Genomic DNA, 25,521 nt, shown 5'->3' with positions numbered 1-25,521 from the left:
GTTTTGCAACAACTTATAAACGGACCACTTCAGCAAACTCAACAAGACAGGAACCTTGGCACATGACACAGTGACTTTCTAACCCAGTTCTCCAGCAAAATCCTGGTTACTCCAGCCAAAACCCCTTTATTCTCATCCCGTGTTTAGCATTAGTTTTTATATTTGTCAAATGACACCGTCAGTTTGTTCACATACCTGAGTGGAGTAGTAGTTTATTACAAACAGAAAAAGGACAGGCTCACAAAAACAACAGCCAACCAACCAAGCTAAAGTCAGTCTCTCACCCACACTGTCTAAGCAGAAGATAAGTAAGATGTGTAGCTCTGGGAGCCACGGAAGAGGTTCAGTCCTACAGAACAAAATCTATACAGGCTAAATTCTTCATGAACACTTGACTTCACCTGAAAGAGTATTTTTATTCTGAACTTCAGGGCTGCAAGCGATGAAAGCATGCATGTAAAAAGCTTCCCAGAAGCACAGCAATGTATTCTTGCTTCCACCAGAGGAATAACAGCACCTGCCTGAATTTCGCTTCCTTCACACAGAAATAAGACTCAACCACGCTAGACACAAACAGCTCAACTGAATACAAGGGTCTGAATGCATTTGTCAACTCGTCTCCCTGATCCCTTCTGTAGATGTATTACAGGCTCTCCAACACCACAGGCCTTACCATATTCTGTGTAATTCCCACCGGTTCGGTGGGAGTAGATTCAGGACCTGTGCAGACCCATGAGAAGGTACGGTCATCTCCAAGAATTAACCGGTAGTTAGTCTCAGCCCTTCTTCCTCAACACTGCGTGAATCTGCGTACCTTTCTGGGGATGACTGCACTGCGCTCCCAGGCAGAGGTGGAATGGGACACTCAGAAATAAGATGACAATTTATCTTGATGACTTACTGACTTTGCAAACAACATAGGAATTCCATCTTGAAATCCAAGAGTTGCCAATATTAAAATATCAAAAGTATAAAGTGTAAGCAAAAAGTTGAAGCTACAGTTTTATTGATGACAAAAGGGATTGTGAAAATACTGGAATTTATCAGTCCAAAAAAATGGAATGACTGACTGTTTCCTGGTCCCTCATGCAACCAAGACAGAAATATAGGCAAAGTGACTTTAGGAGCAATGACACTTCAGCATTTCCATAGTGCAGACAAAGGTATCTCAAACTTAGCCTAGCACGTCAACTATAGGTTTTTTGTTGTTAAAATCTAGGAATGAACATTCTGTATTTTGATGAATAAGACATTAAACTCATCTTTAAGCTTTAACTAAAGTGAAGAAATACTTAAGGAACAGGACCAAGACAGCTTTACTACCTAGAATTTTAGCACCTTCTTAATTATGTCAATCGGACAACGTTGTAAAATATTCTCCCTCCCTTCCTTACACAGGCTTTGTAGTGAGTAGGTAGTGATTAACTTTTCATTAACAGGAAAAGCACTAGCAAACAGCCTACTCACAAATCTGCCTGGAAGACTGAGATTATTCTAAGGTAAGCAAGAGTACTGCAACAGGCCACAATCCTGAAGTCTTTATAAACACTGCACCAAAAGATGGAGTGTAAATTCCTCTCACCAGGAAATCTCCATCAGCCAACTATCCCAAGATTAACAGGTGAGTTTCTTTTCTGCATCTCTTCCATCCTAATCATTTTCGCAGGCATCCAACTGCAACAGCATCTTCCTTAGTATCAATACAGATCTGACAGCTAGAGATGGGAGTTTACAGAACCCACAAACAACAGTCTAAGGCATTAATTCCCTTCCATAGTATCATTTTAAGTTTATTACAAGTGCTCAGGTGACTAATTCATGCATTCAGACAGTCGCAGATTAAGTTAAGCATCCTCTCTGTAAACACTGCACTCTAAGGAGAAGCAAGTGGAATACAAAGAGCAAAAAAGCAATGTAAAGTTACCTAATTTGGCACACACTTTTGGTTGAAAAATGTCAGCTGTTGGAAGTACAAGCTGTCAGACTTCCTATGAAATATTACTTAGTAACGGTCATCTCGGTGCATGTGCCAGCACTGCCTTGCTCATTTCCAGAAATCTGCCTAAAATCTGGATGTTTGGGTTCACAGAATTGTTACTAATTTAAGAGGTCCCCACTGAGTGCCTAAAAGTGAATAATTCTTTTAATTTCTAATGTGGTAGTAATAGGAGAGTTATTTTTCCATGTGCTCAGATATTTATACAGCCTTATTTTTGGTATGGTAAGCTGTTTGAGGATTTATATTCAACCTATGGCAGAGGAAAAGGAAAATATGCTACACCATACATTCCCAGTAAGCCAACTACGGCTTTGGATGCCATACTTTATATATTTAGACTCAGGCAGAAGCAACTTTACCTGAATAAGCTGCAGCTAAAAAAAAAATAGTGCCATTTAAGTCTTATTAACAAAGTCTAATCTAAAAGTTATTTTTCTTATTTCTGTTTTGATTAAGAAAAGCGCTTTGACTTTGGTTGCAATTTACCTTAAAATTAAACCATTCTGTGTTTCCTTTGTCACATTTGTCTTAGCAAGAGCTTAGAGGACAGGACAGCAAGCATCTACATCAATATACTATCTGAATAAAACCAGAGACTCCAGAAAGAAAATCACTTTCAATAGCAGGGAAATCCCAAATGGTAAGCCACTATCATCATGACTTTGGGACAGGGGATGGGACCAAAAAAACACAGGGATTTAATTACAAAGTAAGTTTCAGAGATTATGAGTTGCCTCTTTCAGAAAAGTGTCAGCCCCTTTGTAAGCAATTGCTGCTTCAGCCTCCCCCCCACCCCACAGTCTCTTTCCTTTATCAGGCAAAATGTCAACATTTTGGAAACTGCTTCTGCACTAAACAAAAAGTTATCCGCCTCATTTTCATATTCAACCTTCATCTGCAACCCAGTAGACTGGACAACTCATAGCATCTATACTGCACTGTAAACGCCATCAGCCTAGCAATCTGCTTTCTATTATGGACTACACTATGTACAGATGGAGTTCATTAAAATAAGCAGTGTGGCAAAAAGCAAACCATTCACACAATAGCAGAGGGCTGCAGCTGTTGACCAACTCGGCCATCTCCAAATAACTCTCATAACTACAGCATGTAACACAACCCTTCCTTACTTGTTCGCCTCCCTGCAAGGGAATGACTGCAGGAAACATACTCTCACCCTTCCTTTCCAACAGGGGAAAGGGTAAAGAGAGTAGATCAGGTTCAAGGTGACGTAAGTAACTTATCCTTCAAGACTTCAAAAATCCAAGCAGAGATTGGAGATATTAGCGTTGACCAGTCCTGGCATGAAAATTCTTTAATGGGGGATCTTTGCTTGTCCATATCCATAGAAGACTATGTAACACTCCACTGGGAGAAAGAGGGGAAAAAAAAAAGTTATGTGAAAGTTTGGTTTAATTTTAGAAACTGGTTTCCACACCCCACCCCATGAATCACAAGACGATGTGGGATCTTAAAACCCCTTCCTTTTGTCAAGCACACAAAGTCTTCACTTTCATGAATGGTAAAGACACTTTCAACTCAATGCCATTCAAATTCAGTGTTGAAAAGCCAAACACCATCACAAAAAGCAGCTTAAAGGACTTGACACACTACAACACTATAAAGCTACAGTTTTACACAGATTAGGAGAGTGTATCTGAATATTATTTTTTTTTTACCCTGCAGAAATTCAACACTATTTACATGAGTAAGTACACCTAGCGTATTTACTATTATGAAAATATTCTATACAATGATTAATTTTATTGCACAAGCTATGTAAACAATATTATTTCCTCAAACTAGAAGCATCAATAAAATCCTTGCCAGAAAGCTGCCACTTTCTCTGTGAGGTCTTGTTCTCAAATCACAGTTCTGCTCAAGCCTATTAGTCCTCACCAACATAGCAACTTAATCTTTATTTCTCTAACATGTAATTTCCTTTAATTATATTTGCAGAACATTTGTAAGGCTATTAACATTAATTATAAGAGTCAGAGAGTTCTTCAGCAGTAATTACCAAATCAAAGTTCTGAGTGATTTTTTTTTTTTTTTTAAAGAATCAATTTGATAATCTATCATACTGAATTTCTCAGCATGATGGAGCTACTTCACTCAATACAATGAGAAGCTGAATGGGCAAACATGAACATCCCTGGAGACAAGCTTTAGCACCCAAATAAGAGTCTGTATTTCCCCTCCTGTTCCAGCAAATCCCAAGATTCACTTGGAGGTATGATATGGACTTCTGAGAAAAAGCATCAGAAAGAACTGCCGCTACTTTCATACCTTTTATAGAAATCATCCTTAAACACATGTGTTTGGACCTCAACTCACATTTTGTAGCAATTAAGAAATGTAGTTTTTAGCCAAGGCACTAGCCACAAGCGATAACTGAATGACTGCAAGCATCAGGGGTCTACAGGGGGACATTCATAATGTGAAAAGGAGATGCTGCAAAGGAGGGAGGCCACAGGGAGATCTCAAACCGGTAGTACAGAGGCTGGTTCAGCTCTAGTTAGTATGCACAGATTTACTGCGTCACGCAGACTTCACTCTCACAGACCAAACTTGCAAAACTACAACCTGGTTCCACCGTATGATAGTGTTAGCAACGCATCTGTAACGCAGGGAGGTATCATCAGAAAATCCCGCATAAGCCCTTACCAGTGTCTGAATAGTGAAAAGCATCAGGAGTTCCTCCTCTTTTAGATGCATGAGTTTTTTTTCAGCTCTCAGCTGTCATTTTCAATGTCTTTTTTGACAAAGCTCTAGCTTCAGATGGCAAGTGGTTGCAACATAATCTTATAAAAAGAAATTAGCTAAGCTTTCAGACTTCCTACAAGGAGCAAAAAACTCAACTGCAATCACAGTGCAAAGCTCTAATCTAGTTTTCCACTGTTATTCAGTCTTTTTACCAGAAGTAAATGTACACGAACCTCCACAGCCCATTCAGAGATGTATGTCATTTGTTGCCAGCAACAGAACTATGACCTTGCCCCCTTTACTCACACACACTTCCCATATCTAGCTTTGTTGCTCTGAGAGCACGAGGAATGGATGAAGCCAATAGTTCTGCTCCTGAACTTTACCAGGATGCTTTTCTAGCTCTTCTTTTCAAAAAGGTCTTTGAGACTACTGCTAAACAATCATGGTCTAAAGCCTCTACAACTAGATCAAGAGAAGAGTCAGGATGCCAAAAATCTTGGATGTGAGGAAATGACTCCAGTCCAAATGCAGTGATAAAAGGTACTCTACATACAAAAGCAGCCAGAACTATTAAGAGTCTCTTGGCTTGTCCTGCCTACTCTTTTCACCTCATTCATTAACTCATAAGTCCTACTGATTCTTTTCTCCGAGACAAATATTTAAAGTCATATAGTTAAACCTGCCAAACTTGGGGGGGGGGGTGGGGGGGGGGGTGGTGTGCAACTTCTCCAATGTGTACCAGAAAAGAACATGTCCTAGGGGAGCAGAAAAACTGCCAAGCACAAAAGTTCATTTTCTCTAGTTTTTATTAACAAATCAGTATTGCTTCTAAAGATATACCTTGTCTTCTAGAATTATCATAATACAACAACCATTGCACCAGGGAGCATATACTCACAGTAAGTAGGTCCAGTGCCATTTTTGCTGAACTCGGGCAGTAGTTTACAAAGTGCAATTCCATCCAGTGTAATCACTTTATAACAGATTTTAGATGCTAAAGACCAACACTAGATTAAAACCATCCTGACAAGGAGATAGGTGAAGGACTGGCTGCATCAAGGTTAACCGTCCAGTCAATTCACCTCAATAATAATCCTTCAATTTTGGCTTCCCGTCTTGCCAAATCCAGGCAGGAAAAGACAGGTCTTCTACAAAGAAAAAGGCCCTTCTCATAATGCTACCACTAATGTCCAAAGATGCTGAACCCAAAAAAGCTGCCGCAGATCTCTAATCTGTTTCAGAATGGAAAGGCAAATCAGTCAGCAACACACACACGCAGAAAACCTCTGCTGCCTGTCTGTGACACCTGAACCAGAGAGACTGAGCCAGTTCAAGTCTTGATTTACTTCAGCCTGAACAACTGGTCAGGAGATTTCTAGTACTGAGGCAAAACACAAACTCCAAAGGGGGGGGGGGAGGAGAAGGAGGGAGACCAGTTTTCCTGCATTCACAGAAAAGTTATTATTTTTTCTCTTTTAAAGAGTTAACTTTGTCATTTGATCGCAAGCATGAGTCAGCGGCAGGGAGGGGAAGACGACAGAACCGTTAGGACAGGAAGCTCATTCCTATGACACCCTACTTAGCTAAACCACAGGCATCGCCCCGGCAGAGCTCAAAGCCCTGCCACAGCCGGCATTGCTTCACCTCCTAACAACGAGAAACAGCAAAGGCAGGGAAGCGACTGCATGGGAGTTAAGAAACAGGGGATAAAGATGCACCCTAACTGGGTTCTGCTCTCACATCTACGCTAGTCAGGCAAGACTTAAGCACCGTTTTTGCCCCATCTCTTACAGAAGGGCAACTGCTTTACTGGTACACTGGATGGACCTACAGTATCTTGCCCCCTCTCTTAATGATGGCACAACTTCCAAGGAGCTGTTAAAATCAACACCAGCGCTTTGATTTCAAAGATATTTTAAGGTGTAAGATGCCTCCCGCCTTTTTCTCCTCCGCTTTTTGCGTGATCAACTTATTTTTCCTTTTTTCCCCTTCTGAATAAGCATTGCAGTTGTAAAACGTGGCATTTGACTGCCCCAGAAGCATAGATTTTTCCCATGATAATCTGCCAGGATCACTTTGTTCTTGCTTTGACTCAATGTCCAAGTGAAGAAAGTTCACTCTGCATTTCCATTCCAGCCATAATCCTTTCCTCTGAAATTTCCAACAATGCTGTGGTAGAAAAAGCCACCAGACAACAGAATAAAACAGGCTCTTGTAGTTTTCTGCACTCCATTTAAGTGTACCCAAAAAAAGGCTAAAACTTGGATTTGATGAGCTTAGAATATTCCATAATGAAGACAGCTGAAGCGAGCATGAGAGGCATGAAAATGAGAAAGCGGTTGCACAGAACATTGATTATCTTCTAAAAGCAGTAACATTAAAAAGCATTCAAGCAAAACAAATGCCAAGTACTTTGACATCTGACTACTGAAGCATTTGATGGCATTACCATGATTTTCTCTCATGCCCCTGAACTAGCCCGTTTCTAAAATAAGCACTGCTTGACAAAGTAAAAAGGCTTCTAGGAAGCTGTAGGATATTTTCTTTGTCTTGGGGTTTCATTTTTATGTAGCATAATCTCACAGCATAAGCAGCCAAACAGGATGAGGAGATAACCCATCAAAGTGCAACTTCATTGCTGCGCTCACACTCAGCCCTCAGTTGGAGATCTTTTATTTAAGAGAGACCTTTATGCCGAAAGCTTGATTTCGTTTTTTATGGGGGGGTGGTGGGAGTACGGAGCATTGCCAGTCACGCAATCTTTCAAGGGTCTCCGGCTCTAATAAAACTTGAGAAAGAAACAAGGATGCTTTGAAGCCAACACCTAAATTGATTGATTTGCAGTGTCAAACACAGCAGCGGCATAGCCAGGCTCCTGAATGAACTGCCTTCAAGAACCAAGGAATCTCAGCACCTCATTAGTGAAACAACACTCAGGAGTAAGAATCATGCATAAATAATTATTTCTGCTCTTCAGAGATAAAAAGTTTGAATTCAGCAAAATTAAGACCAGCAGCTGATGAGTAAGAGCACAGAAGCTGGCCAAGAGCCATCGCTTTAGGGAATAAAAATATTTATTGAAGATTCCCACCCACCCTAAGTATTTTCATGCACTATAAAAATAGGCCTGGTTTAAAAATTATTGTGCAAGAAAAGTTATTTCAAATTAATAATTAAGAGAACAGAAGACTGTCAACAAGACCCATATGTTATATAAAAACAAATCTCACTTTTGTACTTTCCAAGGTGTTCCCTGTACAATCAGGTCACACTTCAGACAGAACTCACTGCAACACTACAGAATTGGAAATTAAATCCATTTATACGATTGTCCTGGTTTGGCAGTATTAGGATGAATATTACATCTCACTGCACCCAGTCTGCCTGTATTCCTGTTGTAGAACTGCAGCAAAAGCAAACTGAAGGCAGTCTGACAACAAACAAAGAAACAAATCACATAACTACGGTATTAGCCATTTCTAAAGCAAGTATAATATTTTGAAGGAAACCATTTCATGACGTTAAATATCTGGATTGCCCTTATTTGCCATACCATACTTTCCCTCTTTTCCTCAGTGTTCATCACCAAGCAAATCCAGCCAGAGTAACCACTTACTGCGTCTCAAATGGAATTCTGTCAAGCTTAGCACATTAAAGAGAGTACTGGAAGGGTGTCGTTCTATATATAAACTGGCTATCTGGTGCACAGTATGTCTGAATAATATGGCCTGCTTGACACTGAATGCAAGTTCTCCTGGGTGGGGAAAAAAAGAAGTCTTCCTTTGGACTTACTTTCCAAAGTACAGCATAATGTTCTCAAGGAACAAGAGTGCACGTAGAACAGAACTAAAAATATGATCCAGTCTTTGGAAAGACTCGTCACACCTACCACTTATACTTGATTATTTAAAGTCAGTAAAAGCCTTTCACAAAGCATGTCACTCAGTGGTAGAAAGAAACGTTTGAGCACGTAAGTAGACCAAATACTTCAGGAGTTACAAAGTTATACTGCACAGAGGGTTATCTGCCTACGATCTTGGGCTGCAGCATCAGACCTCTTCAGCTGCCTCTTTGCTCTGCACCCACATCAGCCCTTTCCCTCAGGTGGCCTTTTCTTCCTCCCTCTCTATCTGCCCACGCCTTTTCCTTTTAAAAACAACATATCTGAAGACACACCCAAGAAATCTTCATGCATTTACTAACAGAAGAGCATGGGGTTTATCCTACACAGAAATAAATCCACCTAAAGTTTCCGCCCGCCACCATCTAGGCATAACACAGTTACCTGCGATACAGTTTATAAAAGCCCACAAGGCCTTCCCAAGACGACACTTGGATTTGCAAAGCTGCTAGGCAGGATTTCCTGCAGTGCCCATGGTGTAAGTTCCTGGAACGTCCTCAAGTTTAATGTCAAAAACTCAAGTGAAATGAATTTTTGTACTGACTACTGACAAAGGCTGCAGGAAGGATTTTCAATGTGTCTAGTTTTCAGAATGCCTGTTCTCTGCTTTAGCACACCTTGCTCCAGCGTTAGGTAGCACTGACCGTTTCGCGCAGCATTACTCATCTCTCATCTCCGGTGGTACACAGCATGTTCTTTTAAAGAAAACACTGGACAATGTTCATGTCAGCCTTACTTTACAAGATTGCATGATCAAACTCAGTTATATGGATACGACACTAACAGTTTATATCAGTAGTATTTAAACTGTTAGGGAGTCAAAATGATTATTATATTATCTATACTAAGCACTCTTGACAACAGTTTTGATCCTCAATCCTACCGCTCGTTGACAGCAAGAGGAAAACCAGCGTGTTGTGACGCTTGATGCAAGTTCTTATGGTAAGATAGATATGCAGAGCCTACCTCCAAAATGTAATTAAAAAAATTGTTAAAAACAGGAGATAATACTGTAGAAGCCACTCAAAAATGTGGACACTTTACAATACTGTTTGAGCACCCTTTTCAAAAGAGTCCATCCAAAACAACTTTTTAGTAGTGAAAAAGTTTTCATGTACACTCAGGGGGACTTTTCTTTCCCAGCCATGTAGTTGAAAATAGATATTCTCCTTCTTCCCCATTTAAGAACCTTTCTTCCTGGAAAGAGCTGACCTAGAAGTCAGGATATTTAAAAAAAACAATTTACTATTTACAGTTAACTACTTCAATAAGTGGGAGTTCAAAACACAAACATTCAAGCACCAAGTCAAAACAGAGGGTTCAATCTTTGTTTGCATAGCACTTTCAGTAAGTAAGAAATATCTAAAACTACATACACAAAATTAGTTCCTCACACCTTATAGGTATACTTCTATTTTCTGTCACAAAAAGTCAGGAAGGTCAGACCTCTTCAAATAATAATTAATAATAATTAAAAAATCCTTAAAGCTACATTCATTTGCTTGAAGGCAGGTAGGAAAGACAAAACAGATTTTTACATGTAACATTAAGATTCAAAACTGGAGATGACCTTTAGTGTACCTTTCCATGGGTGGAATGTTCTCATCCACAAGCAGATTTAATTAAATTTAGCTCTTTAGACTGATTAGAGTTAATAAAGCAACCCAGTAATAGACCATTTTATTGTGTTTACAATATGATGTTTTGTGGGACTACAGTATAATGGTTACAAGTTGCAAGGCACTGTTTTTCCATTACTTCAACTACACTGACTTTATATCAACTTTAAAAGAAGGACCTAGAGGCATTGTAAGTACTGGAGAAGATCAGAAGTCTAGTACATAGATTATAGGAAGGACCCTACAAGAGACATCACCAGAGGAGACGGACAATTTTTACAATAGTTCTCTTGTATATGGTAAGTGTGTGTACATTTTATTTATAAAATAAAAACATTTTCATGCCCCCCACTACTTTATACTTCTGTTAAGCACTGGACCATTTGTTACCTGTGTGTAAGTAGTGTTTGGGGATAGCTAGGTGGGAAAGTTGCATGCAATTCTTTCAGTTGTACCACCTTCCTGCAGAGAAACTGTGCGTTTGATTAACTTAAATATTCTACTAGAACAAATAACCTGCAGCTCTCCTTCAGCTACCTATATTCTGATGGAAGAGTCAGGACACTGCAAATACAAGCTGAAATTCTTGATTTGCAACATCAAGCAAAGAAATGCCAAAACCTGCTTGAGCAAATCCTATTTAAGGAAAAGTGTTGATATCCAGAGAAACTACCTTAAAAAAAAAAAAGTGTGGTGAAATTGCCTTTTCTTGTTAGTACAGCTGTGTGCTGCAGAGTGTGGATACCAGCTTCTACTACATCGTGCTTTACCAGATTTTCTGTCCTTTAAGCACAAATATCAAAGTTCAAACATTTAGCAACAGCACTCTAACCATGTCTCTTCAGGAGAGGAGCCAAGTTCTACATTGAGTTTGCAGAAAAAGCACACAGAGGAAACTTCATAAAGAAAACATTTTAAAAATTCACACTTCTCAAGGAATTAAGAGACCCGTCAAAAATAAGTAAAAAAAAAATTTAAAAAAAAGCAAAAACAACAACAACAAAAATCACACTATCCTCCATATCTCACCATTACAACCAATTCAAAAATTTTTTTATCTACAAGATACTCTTACCCGGCCAGTGGACAGGAGCTATCCCCTCATGCTTGCACAACCCATTCCCTCGTGGAAAGAGGAGTTCCCAGAGAGAGCCAGGACATGTCAAGACAACTTGCCCCAAGAAAGAAAGCACTGAACAACCCATCAGAATCATAGAATGGTTTGGGTTGGAAGGGACCTTAAAGATCGCCTAGTTCCAACCCCCCGCCATAGACAGGGACACCTTCCAGTAGACCAGGTTGCTCAAAGCCCCATCCAACCTGGCCTTGAACACTTCCAGTGATGGGACATCCACAACTTCTCTGGGCAACCTGTTCCAGTGCCTCAGCACCCTCATAGTGAAGAATTTCTTCCTTATATCTAACCTAAATCTGCCGTCTTTCAGTTTAAAGCCATTACCCCTTGTCCTGTCACTACATGCCCTCTCCAGCTTTCTTGTAGGCCCCCTTCAGGTACTGGAAGGCTGCTAGAAGGTTTCCCCAGAGTCTTCTCCAGGCTGAACAACTCCAACCTCTCTCAGCCTGTCTTCATAGGACAGGTGCTCCAGCCCTCTGATCATCTTTGTGGCCCTCCTCTGGACTCACTCCAACAGGTCCGTGTCCTTCTTATGTTGGGGGCCTCAGAGCCGAACACAGTACTCCAGGTGGGGTCTCACGAGAGCAGCGTAGAGGGGGAGAATCACCTCCCTCAACCTGCTGGTCATGCTCCTTTTGATGCATCCCAGGATACGGTTGGCTTTCTGGGCTGCAAGCACACATTGCCAGATCATGTTGAGCTTCTCATCAACCAATGTCCCCAAGTCCTTTTCCTCAGGGCTGCTCTCAATCAATTCTCCACCCAGCCTGTATTTGTGCTTGGGATTGCCCCGACCCATGTGTAGGACCTTGCACTTGGCCTTGTTGAACTTCATGAGGTTTGCATGGGCCCACCTCTAAAGCCCGTCAAGGTCACTCTGGATGGCATCCCTTCCCTCCAGTATGTCAACCGCACCACACAGCTTGGTGTCATCAGCAAACTTGCTGAAGGTACACTCAATCCCACCATCCATGCTGCCAACAAAGATGTTAAACAGTGCTGGTCCCAATACTGACCCTTGATGAATGCCACTCGTAACTGGTCTCCACTTGGACATCCGTCGAGCCATTGACTGCAACCCTGAGTGCAACCATCCAGCCAATTCCTTATCCACCAAGCGGTCCATCCGTCAAATCCATGTGTCTCCAATTTAGAGACATGTGTCAAATGCTTTGCACAAGTCCAGGCAGATGACGTCAGTTGTTCTTCCCTTATCCACCAACGCTGTAACCCCATCGTAGAAGGCCACCAAATTTGTCAGGCACGATTTGCCCTTAGTGAAGCCATGTTGGCTGTCACCAATCACCTCCTTATTTTCCATGTGCCTTCGCATAGTTTCCAGGAGGATCTGCTGCATGGTCTTGCTGGGCACAGAGGTGAGACTGACTGGCCTGTAGTTCCCCGGGTCTTCCTTTTTTCCCTTTTTAAAAATGGGGGTTATGTTTCCCCTTTTCCAGTCAGTGGGAACTTCACCAGACTGCCACGACTTCTCAAATATGATGGATAGTGGCTTAGCAACTTCATCCACCAGTTCCCTCAGGACCCGCAGATGCATCTCATCAGGTCCCATGGACTTGTGCACCTTCAGGTTCCTTAGATGGTCTCAAACTGATCATCTTCTACAGTGGCCAGTTCATCATTCTCCCAGTCCCTGCCTCCTGCAACTTAGGCAGCATGGCCTGAGCACTTGCCAACGAAGACAGAGGCAAAAAAGTTGTTAGGCACCTCAGCTTTCTCCATATCCAGGATAACCGGGTCTCCCGTTTCCTTCCGGAGAGGGCCCACGTTTTCCCTAGTCTTCCTTTTATCACCGACATACCTATAGAAGCTTTTCTTGTTGCCCTTGACATTCCTGGCCAGATTTAATTCTATCAGGGCTTTAGCTTTCCTAAGCTGATCCCTGGCTGCTCAGACATTTTCTCTGTACTCCTCCCAGGCTACCTGTCCTTGCTTCCACCATCTGTAGGCTTCCTTTTTGTGTTTGACTTTGTCCAGGAGCTCCTTGCTCATCCATGCAGGCCTCCTAGCGTTTTTGCCTGACTCTTCCTTGTTGGGATGCATTGCTCCTGAGCTTGGAGGAGGTGATCCTTGAATATTAACCAGCTTTCTTGGGCCCCTCTTCCCTCCAGGGCTTTATCCCATGGTACTCTACCAAGCAGATCCCTGAAGAGGCCAAAGTCTGCTCTCCTGAAATCCAGGGTAGTGAGCTTGCTATGCACCCTCCTCGGTGCCCTAAGGATCTTGAACTCCACCATTTCATGGTCACTGCAGCCAAGGCTACCCTTGAGCTTCACATTCCCCACCAGCTCCTCCTTGTTGGTGAGAAGAAGGTCCAGCATAGCACCTCTTCTTGCTGGCTCCTCTATCACTTGAAGAAGGAAATCATCATCAACACATTCCAGGAACCTCCCAGACTGCTTATGTCCTGCTGTGTTGTCCCTCCAACAGATATCGGGGTGGTTGAAGTCCCCCACGAGGACCAGGGCTTGTGAACGTGGGGCTGCTCCTATCTGTCTATAAAGGGCCTTATCCACTCTGTCTTCCTGGTTGGGTGGCCTGTAGCAGACCCCCACTATAATGTCACCTGTCCCTGTCCTCCTTTTAATCCTGACCCATAAACTCTTGGTTGGCTCCTCATCACTTCAGGTTAAAGCTAAAAATTAAGAATTAAAGCTAAAAACCCAGCATTGTTTAAGAAATGATTGGACAGCTTGTGTGGGGGTGGGACACGATTACTGTATCCAAACGGGGTCTGAGCTATAACGGATTACCTGGAGAATCTGCGTCCTAACCCTTACTAACAAATGAGTTCAGTTTGAAATACGCTACCAGGCTACATGCACTTTGTTCAGTTGTACAACAAAAATGACCTTCACGGCTATTTATTGGAGTTCTTGAAATCAAAGAATGCCACTTGGAATACATCAACAGCACAAGACATAGAGGCAGCCCTCCCCTAGTCAGGTCCTTTCTTTGCTTGCTCCTTTTTTTCCCCCAGTGATTACCACCTAGCAAATACAATTATAACTTTATCCTCAGTCTCACAGACTACTTTAACACATCCATCAACTAGTTCAATGTCAGGAACAGCTGTGTTCAAAAAACGGCAAGTGACAAGAAATGGTGAGAGAAAGGGATAAACCAGAGGCAAAAGCTCAGCCCTTTGAGAATCACATTCTATTAGAGGAAATTACAATGAAAACCCAATTCCCTTAAGGCTTACTACCAGCTCCTGAGGTGCACCAAGCAATCTTAGAAGTGTTATACGTAAGATTTTTATACCTGATCGCTGTATTCACAAAGCTCATATCCAAGATATTAGACTTTTTTTTGGCACACTGTTTTGATTTTACGGTGGGAAGGCTGAAAGAGCAGACTTGTTATGCCAGCAGCACAGGTAGCAGACCTCAGAGAAGCAACTCTAGGTAATGCAGATCTCTACAAGAAGGTTGCTTCTATATTAACAGGTTGAGCCCACCCCAAAAAAATTAGGATAGACTGCTGTAAGAGCATAGCTCACTACAAACCCATTGATCTTTATTTTCTAATGCTAAACCTGTAGATCGCTTGGTTAGACAACAAGTTCTGGGTTACCAGATGCCTTTCTGCTAGCCTGAAAATTAAGTCTGACAGTAGGTATTTATTCCATCAGCGATACAAAAGCATTTCACCAGCACACACAGAGAACCTTTCTTCACTTACTCTAATTCACCGAATACTGATATTTTTTCCAGGGTAATTAGACAAGAATGTACAAATATTACTAAACACGCTGTGTAACCCTCTATAAATAAAACACTGACATTCTCTACATATACCAACATTATCCCTTGTAGCCACACACAAGCATACTATTTCCCAGAGCCCCTAGATTCCTCCACAGTTCATGTAAAGGTTAGGTCACATCACTGTTTCAATGTACTCATTTCACATCAGGGCAGATTTAAATTTCATACTTAATAGACAGTGGAATAGCATGACCTTTGGGTATCACAAAAAAGGTCCCAAAAGCCCACTTCAATTTCCAACAGATGTTGATTCAACATATTTGTCAATGTAAATCCTCTTAGAGCTCAGTAACACGTTCAGCAAAGCAAGAAAATCAAGACCAGCACACATACATTTCATATGGGAGAATGGATATTTTAAAGAAAAGAGATTATGGGAAATGCACAGTTGCAGAGCAAAGCAATAGGGCTGTAGACCACTCAAATTTAAACTGACTTATTTTCTAAAAGCACATAAAGTTATATCTACTATTTTCCTAGCAACTCAATTGAAAGAACTTCAAGTTTGCAATCAAGAAAAAAAAAAAAAAAAAACAAGAAATGATTACACAGATGGAAAGAAAAGAAAAAAAAAAAAGAGTAGGCTGTTATCTTTTACTGTTCATAGTCAGCAAAAGCAAATACGATTTCATGTTTCCATGTGAAGACTGTAGTATATTGGCACCAGTATAAACAGCCATATCTGAAATATCTGAATCTAAAGCAATGTGCATTTTAAAAGCGAAGGGGAAAAGTGTGAAGCTACAAGAGTTTGATAGGAGACTGGAGCCCAGGGATTTTTCTGCATGTGAAGCACACCAAGAGCTTTCCTTGCTCTCCTGTCGTCCTAGTATGTTAGCTGATAAACGCTCCATAATTAGAAGACCCAAGTGGGGATGCCTGAAATCCATCTGACCCGAGGGAACAAGTTTAAAAACCTGACCCAGCTTTTAGTGTGCCAGATACTCCTGTATTCCGCTTCTGTCTACTGGAAGAGGCTGGCAAAAGCAGACAGAAGAGACAGGCTCAACTAAATTTGGTATTCAAACGTGGGATTAGAGAAAGGATATTTTGGGATGTAGGAAGTACTCAAAAGAGGAAGGCAGAGAAAAAAAACCACACAATATTAAATTTAAATCCGATATTGGAGAAGGGAAAGGTCACAAGATACGCAAGAGCGGAGACAGAGAGGGAAGAAATATTACTCCTTTACGCTCCCCGTCTGTGCACAGCTCTGTGCTTGAGGCATCTGTGGGATTGAGAGAACAGTCTGCAAAGAATCACCAGTGGGACTGCTCGGGACAGAGGCATCATCACTTCATTGCAGGCAATATTAAAACACAAGTCACTGACCAACCAGCTAAATCAGTAAACACGCAAATAAACTGCTTTTGTGGAACTCACTTCCAGTAAGCTTTCCGTTCTGGGAAAGATAAATCAATCTGACACTAATTACATCTAAAAACTGCAAGTAATGACATTATGGTGGGGAAAACCCAACTCTGAGAATCCATTTTTGAGGAAGCCAGAAGCAGTTGGAGATACCATCTTGCTTGTTTCTTTGATAGAAGTTTGAATACAAATTGAATAATCCACTCTCCTTCACATAAACCTTCCAACAGCTAAGAGGAAAGAAAATTGTTGCTCTGAAACTTAACTATCACTTTTGCATTTCTTCACACGCCAATGATAACAAGCACTGCCCTACCTAATTACCAGGTATTAAAAATAGGAACACAGCAGTGGTGATGCACCTGGCAATTTTGGTTTACCAAAGGCTCAGATTTCTTGTACAGCAACACATAATACAAAAATAAAATTTAAATATTTTCTCAAAGAGCACAGGAGCTCACGAAGCATCAAGGAACTAGAAAGCATCCAGTGTTTTTGCAAGTATAGTGTCAGGATTAAGCTGTATCACAAAAGAAACTCATCTTGCACACAAAAGCAGCATGCAGGAAGCAGAAAAGAGCTGTGAAAAAGAGCAGTGACGAACCAGCAAGGAGCTAGAAGCAACAGGAAATGAAGAGGCTTCCTCACCACATCCGAGACTGGAACACAGCTCGGATTTGGCACTATCAGATCACTTTCCCTGTTTGCTGTCTCCAGCTCAACTCTTAAATGCTGCGGTAGTATTTAGGTGGATAAAACCCCGGCCCATGCCAAGCTGCTGGCTCAAAGGCTGCAGCCACACAGAAGGGCAAAGCAGATGCGACTGAACAAATCCACCTCTTTTCAGATAGCACCCAGGATATGTTACTGAAAGTACATGGCGAAGCAATCAACTTTCCAGTTCTAGGTCAGAAATTTTTAATGAGCAATTAGCTCGGACAGTCATTTTTATTGGCACCAAACAGTATCTTAAGTCCCTAAATTAATAAAAGTTATTTCAATCTATTCAGCAGAGCTTCCAAGTCAGAATTAGTCACTCAGTTTTAGACCAGAGTTGTGCCATTTATGTGCAATTATACTCAATATCCAAAACATCCACCTTTCCTTAACCCAGAAATAGCTAGTTTTGTTAAAACTTCCATTAAACCCAATGTTTTTCAAAGGATTTGAAGAAAACCACTCCCCCTTCAGAATTCCACACCCTAAAGGGGTATACACACCATATCAGAAATTCACTTACGGGAAAACATGACACACTGAAGGGATGAAGGAACAGAGAACAGGATTGCAGGCTAGATGCTGATGTGCAACTCAAATCCGTCTTGCAGTGACGTTGCTTCATTTAATCAGGGATACACTCCTTTCTGCCCAGTTTTTGGTTTAGGCTTACATCCACGTCCCCAAACAAGCAACAGTCAGTTTTGGGAACAATGTTAGTCAGAGTTAGCTTGCATTTTCTCCTCTCTCAATGCCCAGTTTTTGAGTTAGCCCAAAACTCAGAGTTTTTGCCCAAAGCTCAGCTGGCTAGGCCATAAAACTGCTCCTAGTTCTGCTCACCAGGAAATACTTCCCAAGCCTTTCCCTTCACACTGCCCTCCACACTTCATGCCCCTTGGTTAAGTTTGTGCAAAGGCAGAATTAGAAATCCATCCAAATACGCACAGGAAATGTCTTTGGCACTGAGGTCTAACCAGCAAGTCCTCTAGGTAAGGACAGTTGTCAAACTAGGACAGCGGTCAGAGTTATGGCACGTTCCTGCCAACATGAAAGTATCACTTCCGTGCTTTTTCCCAGCCTCTGAATACAGGACTTCTGCACCCTCTCTGTAGCCTCCAAAAATCAGTAGTTTTTACCAGCCTGACCAGAACTTCCACATTTTCATAACAGAAAGTTATGTCACATGGTCATTCACCTACCTGAAGTCATTTACACACTGCAAGCACTGCATGGCAACCAGGTCAGCTCCTCCTAGGTAATTAAAACCTTCAAATTCCTATGAGTGAAGTATTGCCTTATTCAGTATTTATTATGCCACACCAAGCTTTAATTTCAACAGTTAAAGCTCCTGCAACCAGGCTGTTGAGAGTTGCCTTACATTTCTTGCTACCTACCAGCAACACCGGTGGTTCTCCACCCTCAAAATATCTAAGAGTACCTGCAAATGAGCTCCAGCACATCAGACTACTCAGTTTAAGAGATTACTGTCTCCCGTTGCTAGTTTCATTCTCCTGTAAGAGGTTACACTACTCAGAGGGCAGAGGATAAAAAAGTATACAGCAGCTCTTCACCAGCAGCAGTTTACCTTACAGCATCTTACTTTTAAGAGTTTAAAACAAAATTATGGGCTAGGCTGATGGCAGCAAGATGCTAGGCTGGAATCCAGCAGTCACAATAACCTTGAACCGCAGTGCTTTGCGCCACAACTCCTCTTCTCAGCTACCCATGGTATGAAAAACACATTCACCAGGAATTGGCCAACACTAACTTGCAAGACTGAAGACCAAGCCTACCCATATGGATGCTTTTAAAATATATTTTTGACTGATCCAATATTCTCAGTTCAATGCACATACCAGTTGTTTTTCCAGCTTTAGCTGGGGAAGTTCTACAGCCTACTTCTTGTTCTCCAACTGAAATAAGGTGAAGGAAAAGGAGAGTGTCTTGGGAGTAAATGGTTACAGATGTCTTCCCATAAGAAGCCCTTGAGCACTTCCCTCATCTTTACTGCGTGATGAAAGCCCAAACATCAGCTATTTTTCCTACTATGTGCAAGGCCAGCTATTAATCTCTAGTAGATTCAGGGTGATGAGCAAGAGCACCAGATAACACCAGAAGCAGAGAAAGCTCCATGATGAAGTGACCATGCACTTTCCCTTCTCAGAAGCATCTCTAGTATTTAAAAAAAAAAAAAAAAAACCCACACCAAAAAACCCCCACAACTCTCAAAGGCACCTTATGACTATCTGAAGGAAAGTCTGGCTTACTGCAGTTCCCTCCTGCCCCCCCTCCCCCAATGGGCAACTTCTCCCCCAAAAAGTATTTCAACACAAGCAAGACAGCAGCTGATATTTCAGAGCTGCTATTTTAAGGTTTGCCTATGACTGCTTATGTCTAGCTAGACAGATTCACTGCTCCTGGCAACCTGCTGACTTGACAGGAGGGACAAATACCTTGTTTCACAAGCCCAAAATGCTATGTGGATTATGCTCCTTGCAACCAAAGGATGAAAAAAAAAACCTGAACAGTGTTGAAAGCCTTGCAAGTACACTTGAGCTCCAACTTTATTCAGCAACGGGCCTGGAAAAACATCCTTCTAGATGAGGTAATGATTAGTATTACATCCTGCAGACAAGCTCAGCATCTGGGCTTGCAAAGAAAAAGGCTGGGCTTCCCATGTTGTTAATCCTAACAGTAGTCTCTTGCTTGACTGAAATAGGAATCACAGTTCCTAAACAGCTGTTTCCTCAGACAGCGAGAGAACAGCTGAAGAGGACTCAGGCCAGGCGCAGACACAAAACCAGGCAACTAATTATTTAAAGTTGCAATAGGTATAGTGTGAGGCAGATTGTGCCTTGGGAGACAGGCTACAACCACCCATTTAACTAAAGTGAGATGGGTCTTAAGATTTTTGTCTCGCTTTTTAAACCATCTAAAGCTTCTCCTTCACACATTTCCTTTGGCTTCGCTTATAATCCTTCCCAACGCCAATTGTTGGATACATAGTCATAAAACATCAGGAAAAAGGAGCGTTCGATGAAGAAGAGCACATCTGCTACACAAAATCATCACAACTTTGGAACAATTCTCCACACCCTACTGGCAAGCATTGCCTACAAAGTCCTCCTTCCTTCCTATATTTAGGTCAACTGGGTTGAATCAAGCCCTCCATGAGCATCCCTTGCTTTCATAACTTTCTATTCTAGAAGGGAGACCTACAGCCAGGCATGCTTTTTCACATCATTTGTTCTCTTGGCCTGATACATTAACATTCATAAAGACAGAAAGCAATGAAATTAAAAAATAAGGCAAGTACAAGCAACTGGTGCTACATAAAACAGACTGTTTAAGGGCTTCTCTTGGAATATTTATCTGGCTTACAAAACTCTCCACGCATCTCTCAAATGCCAAATACTGCTGAAAAAAGTTCCACCGCTATACTAACGAGGCACACAGATCTTACACTGGTGTTACCTGGTATATCCTTAGGGAATACACTGTTTTAAATGCTCTGGTTTGCGTAAAAGTTCAATAAAGTTTTCATGGCTTGCGCTCCCACATATAAATATCCATTCTGCTTGTGTTAGCTTCGACTTTGACCAAATTGTTTCCCTCTCTATTTATGCAGCTCACCCAAATTGCTGTATAAACCAGAGGATTCTCCCCCAAATTATCCCCTCAATTTAAAAGCCAGGCCTTTAGATTCCACATACAATGATCATAGCATCTCTTCACTAGTCCCAAAACTCCAGTTTAGGCTTTTGAAGTTACTTAGTGCCTTCTTACGGTAACCAGTAAAGCTGGCTGGCTGGTTTCACCTGCATTTTGAGCTATTTCTAATCAGCGACACTTCTGCTCCTTCATAGGAATGTAACATCCCAATTTTTGCATCACTAAGAATGCAAGTCAATGCCCAAACTAAAAACTTCACTGAAACAATCAAATTTACAGTCCATAAACAGATCAAACCAGTTATTTAAAAAATAATAATTATGTATGCATAAGTATGTAGGTGACAGTTCTTGACACTTCGAAAGTGACATACAGTGTACAAAGAGTGAATAAGCAATCCTTATAACACTACTGTCTTTAATAGTAAAAATAAAGTTATGTTGCTTGAATTACTAGCTTCAAATTAATTACCAGCTAAAGAGTTCTACTCTGTAAATCGCTGGATGAAAAAGAGAAGATCTCTAGCACAGAGAAGACACGAGGCAGGATTATTTTTCTGAGCAGTATAACACATCTGTTTGCAAAACATTAGCAAAACAAGGTGTAAATGACTTCCCTAAACCAAGAAATTTACCTTGACCTTGTTCTTTCTCATTCAAGAAAATAAAAACCAGTAACTAATATTATCTGCCTGTAAGAGAAATACCTCATTTAGACAGATGGCAGTTCCTCATTGGATTTGCTAAATTCTTTCTGCTCATGTAACACTTCACCGTTACTGTAGCTAGCAAAGAGCAGAGTGGAAGTTAGGGGAAAAAAATATTCCCCTAGAAATGACATCTCAAGTTATCACATCAAACCCGTCTAACCCAAGGAGGAAGCCAGTCCCTCCACGGTTCAGCAGCCCAGGACTCTGCCTTCCCAAACCACGCGTACACCAGCCCGAGAGAACAGACAGATGACTACGCAGTACGCGTACGCGATTACTGCTGGCTGTGCTGGCACAGACCTCGAGGAGTATCAAACTGCTAGATTTTGCAAACACTGCTGGCTTGTATTCACGGAGAGGAATAAAACAGCCCAAAAGTTTCCGTTGACCTAAACACAGAATAATCTAGTGGCGTCAACATGAGTCTGAAAGCGGAGAAGCCTATCATTGATCAGCTTCGCTCTCATCTGTAAGAGCTGACACCCAGAAAAAATAACCTCAGCAATACAAGCTAGGTGTACATACAGCAAATCCTGAGTGGCAGCCATCTGTGTCCGCTAGAAACTCAGAACACCATGTTCTTATTTTAACTATATTTACATATTTGCCATCCATTTAATTACCATGTAAGTCAGAAACTCAACAGCCAGATTTAGCGGTACAGTACTACTCTTTCCTGATGGGCAAGGCGATTTACAGTAATCGTCCCTCCTACCTCCACTCTAAACAGGTCTAGACAAGGTGATAAACTACTTGCAGCTGATCTAGTTCAGAAATTGCCTCAAACATTAAAACTTACTACTACTGCTTAACATTACTAATATGCTACTAAAACCCTGTCACTACAATACGCTTCACTTTTACAATTTCCTTCCGCTTGCTTAGTTACTTCCTCTTAAGACTGTTCTCACATCCCACGGGGGGGCGAGGGCTGCCTTCTTCACTGCACAAGGCTCTCTTTCGTCTACGCAAGACTGCACGTACACAGCAAGACATCCTGGCTGCAAATTCAAAAAAATTTATGCTTCAAATGACTGGAGTTTAAGAGAGTCTTTACAAGTCTTAATGTGTCCTTATAGAAGCACGTAGTATAGCAAGAACTGTTGATTTTTCAAGATCTTCTGACAATTACAAAACACAACTGGAAAGCATCAAAGCAGCAGAGTCTTTCTGGAGGAAAACCAAAAAGGAGAGAAGACACACACATTTCAACTTACTCCCAGAGATCCCAAGGTAAAACTACCTCTACGAATAAATCTGGTTTGGATGCTCTTTTAGGCTCCCATCTGAACACGGCAAAATGAGATCCTAGAATCTGCTAATAACTTGCAAGCACCTGTGGCTTCTGGATAACAAAGGGAGAAGACCAAAGGAAAGAGAAGAGGGAAAAACTGCACAAACGCAACACATCTAGGTCTCAGCTTTGCCTACACACCTGCAAGGAATGCTGGAAGAGCCAAAATATCAGTAACCCCTGTACCCTTCTCAACATGAAGACTCTCAGCATCTTTATTAGGAGGAGAAAAAAGGCTTACATTTTTAAGAGTTCTTAAGATCATACAGAAGGATTCATCTGGGATCCCTTGTGTGGAGAACAGGCAGTTAAACAAGAAAACTATTATGAGTGCATAAAACCCAAGACAGAGTAATGCAAAGAGTTAAAATAATATGGGAAAATGCTGAACCTTGAACTTGGCAGTTCACAGTTTTAGCACTCAAGGGAAAAGATAAAAGACATGCTTGTGTTGGGCTTTTTGACCAAATGGAGTTGTCCTTTAAACAATCCCCAGAAGATAAAAGAAAAAAAAAAAAACCAACACAAAAACAAAACACAAAACCACACAATATTTAAGGCCTCAAACCACTTCAAAATACAGTGAAGAGCAGTACATAAGCTAAAGAAAAGTGAAAGCAGGACAGAAACGTGCAACAGAGAAGGACAACCTAGGCCCCCTATTACACATTGATGTTTTCCTTGATCAAATGACAGCACGGCCAGAACACAGTTGTGGAATTTAAACCCTCATCCTGAAGCAATTCCAAGGATGTTATCATGACTCAAACTCTAATAGACAGCACAATCACTCTTACTTGCTATCTTACGTCCAGGACATGAGACGTTCTTGTCCTCCTACCTCAAACTCCATCCCTAGGAACTTTCTCATCTTCTCATCATACAGCCACAAAAATCTGACTTCTGGAAACACACTATCCAAATCACTCACGCAGAAATTAGTCTACTGCATGCATTCCAAAGATGGTACAAACCAGTTCAAAGTGGTACACAAGAATAGTAAAGACTTCCCATGTCAGGGCTGCCATTAGTGATAATATCCGAGGTGCACAATGTTACAGCTAACTCAGTCTAACAGCCAGTTGCCACCAAAAATAAGCTGCACATTAGCATTCATCCGCTCCTGCTGCGACCGTGATTCACGAACGGAAACCAAGAGAGACTTAAATCTCTTCTAGAAGAGCGATTTATCTTGTAACCCATCTTGGGGTCAGACCACCACGAGATGGGGAGGAGACACACATAACCCGTGCTGGGGAAGAGGGTGACCACCTTCAGCAGCAGCATCCAGCATCGATCAGCTTAGACACGGCAAAGAACAACCCCACGGGCGCTCATCCCGATCTCAGGTCGGGGTTGCCCATCTCCCCCACTGGAAGGCTGTGGGAGGAACGACACAGGACAACCTGTACCAGCTTTAGTAATTTATATTTACTAAATTATGAACCAAACTCATGTCATCCTATTCACCATTGAACCAATGCAACTGTACACAACAAGTAAGAACAGGGAGGTAGAAAGAACACAGCCATCAGCTGGTTTTAACTGTTTAAAGTCAGGTCAAGCACAATGCAGTGTCTAGTGAGCAGCAAGCCTAACTCATTAAATATAAATATAAGCGAGTTTCCAAGTTAGATTGTACACTTATGCCTGCGTCTAGCATCATCTTGCAACCTTCTGGCTTACGTTTTTCCATTTATATGTATCCATAAAAAACCCGAGTGGCCTATTTTCCGGCTCTTAATCATTAACACCAACCTCAGCAGCAGCAGACAATTAATTTCCCCTCACGGAGGGGCTGGAGCAGGGAGAGATTTCTGCCCGGGCTGGTACTGCACGCCCTTTTCCTCACGGATGAACACTTTAAGCGCCTCAGACTTAAGCGCTGCCCTAACATCATAAACCAGGCCGACACCGTTGAGACGAATGCGATTTTTATTTCGCGTTTCATCAACCTGCCCTTGAAGCGCCGTCGTGCCCGTTGCCCGGGGGCGCGTGCGCGGCGGCTGGGGGAGCCCAGGGGAGGAGGGGGGAAGGGGGGGAGGAGGGGGATCGCCGCCCGCCGCTCACCTCGCGGGCGATCTGGTTGAGCGCATCGTCCTCCGCCGTCAGGCGCTCCCGGTTCGGCAGCCGCTTTCGCCCGGCCCCCTGCGTCCCCATGGCGGACCCACTCCACCGCCGGCCCCAGCCCTCCCGCCGCTGCCGCCACCGCCGCCGTCTCTGCCGGTCGCGGGGCCGGCGTGAAGAGCCCGGCCGTCACCGCCCCCCGCCGCGCGCATGCGCCGCCGACCCCCGCCCTGAGGGGCCGGGCCGGGCGCCGCCTCACGCCCCTTACCCCCCCCTCCCGAAGCGGGGCGCGGGCGGAGGAGGGCGGTGGGCCCGCTCCCCGCCCATCCCTTCCTCCGCAGCAGCCCCTTCAGCCGCGGGCAGCCCCGCCGCCGCGCTGGAGACTCCTTCCCCGCGGCACTCGCGCCCCTGGCCGGGCAGGGCCCCGGGCTCCCCGGCCTCCCTAGCCCTCCCCAGGCCTCTTGTCCTCAAAGCTGAAGAAAATTTCCCTCAAATCGGGGAAGCAAGCATCGAAACCTCCCTAGCTGTGAACCTGGGGGG

At 42.5% G+C, this 25,521-nt stretch overlaps 1 protein-coding gene across 14 annotated transcripts in view; it reads right to left on the bottom strand.

Moving 5' to 3' along the window:
- LRRFIP1 (LRR binding FLII interacting protein 1) overlaps nt 1-25,171 on the bottom strand; it is a 120,374-nt gene extending 95,203 nt beyond the window's left edge. For all 14 annotated transcript variants that reach the window (XM_075512131.1, XM_075512133.1, XM_075512132.1 and 11 more), the window contains exon 1: nt 24,985-25,171. In XM_075512131.1, coding sequence (XP_075368246.1) covers nt 24,985-25,074 — 90 coding nt within the window. In that variant the 5' untranslated portion in view covers nt 25,075-25,171. The remainder of the gene's footprint in view (nt 1-24,984) is intronic.
- Nucleotides 25,172-25,521: the final 350 nt, after the last annotated feature.

Source organism: Mycteria americana, chromosome 9 (assembly GCF_035582795.1).
Source record: "Mycteria americana isolate JAX WOST 10 ecotype Jacksonville Zoo and Gardens chromosome 9, USCA_MyAme_1.0, whole genome shotgun sequence".
Classification (NCBI taxonomy): Eukaryota; Metazoa; Chordata; class Aves; order Ciconiiformes; family Ciconiidae; genus Mycteria; species Mycteria americana.
The sequence above is the reverse complement of the archived record's forward strand: the minus strand, read 5'-3'. Positions and strand labels throughout refer to the sequence as shown.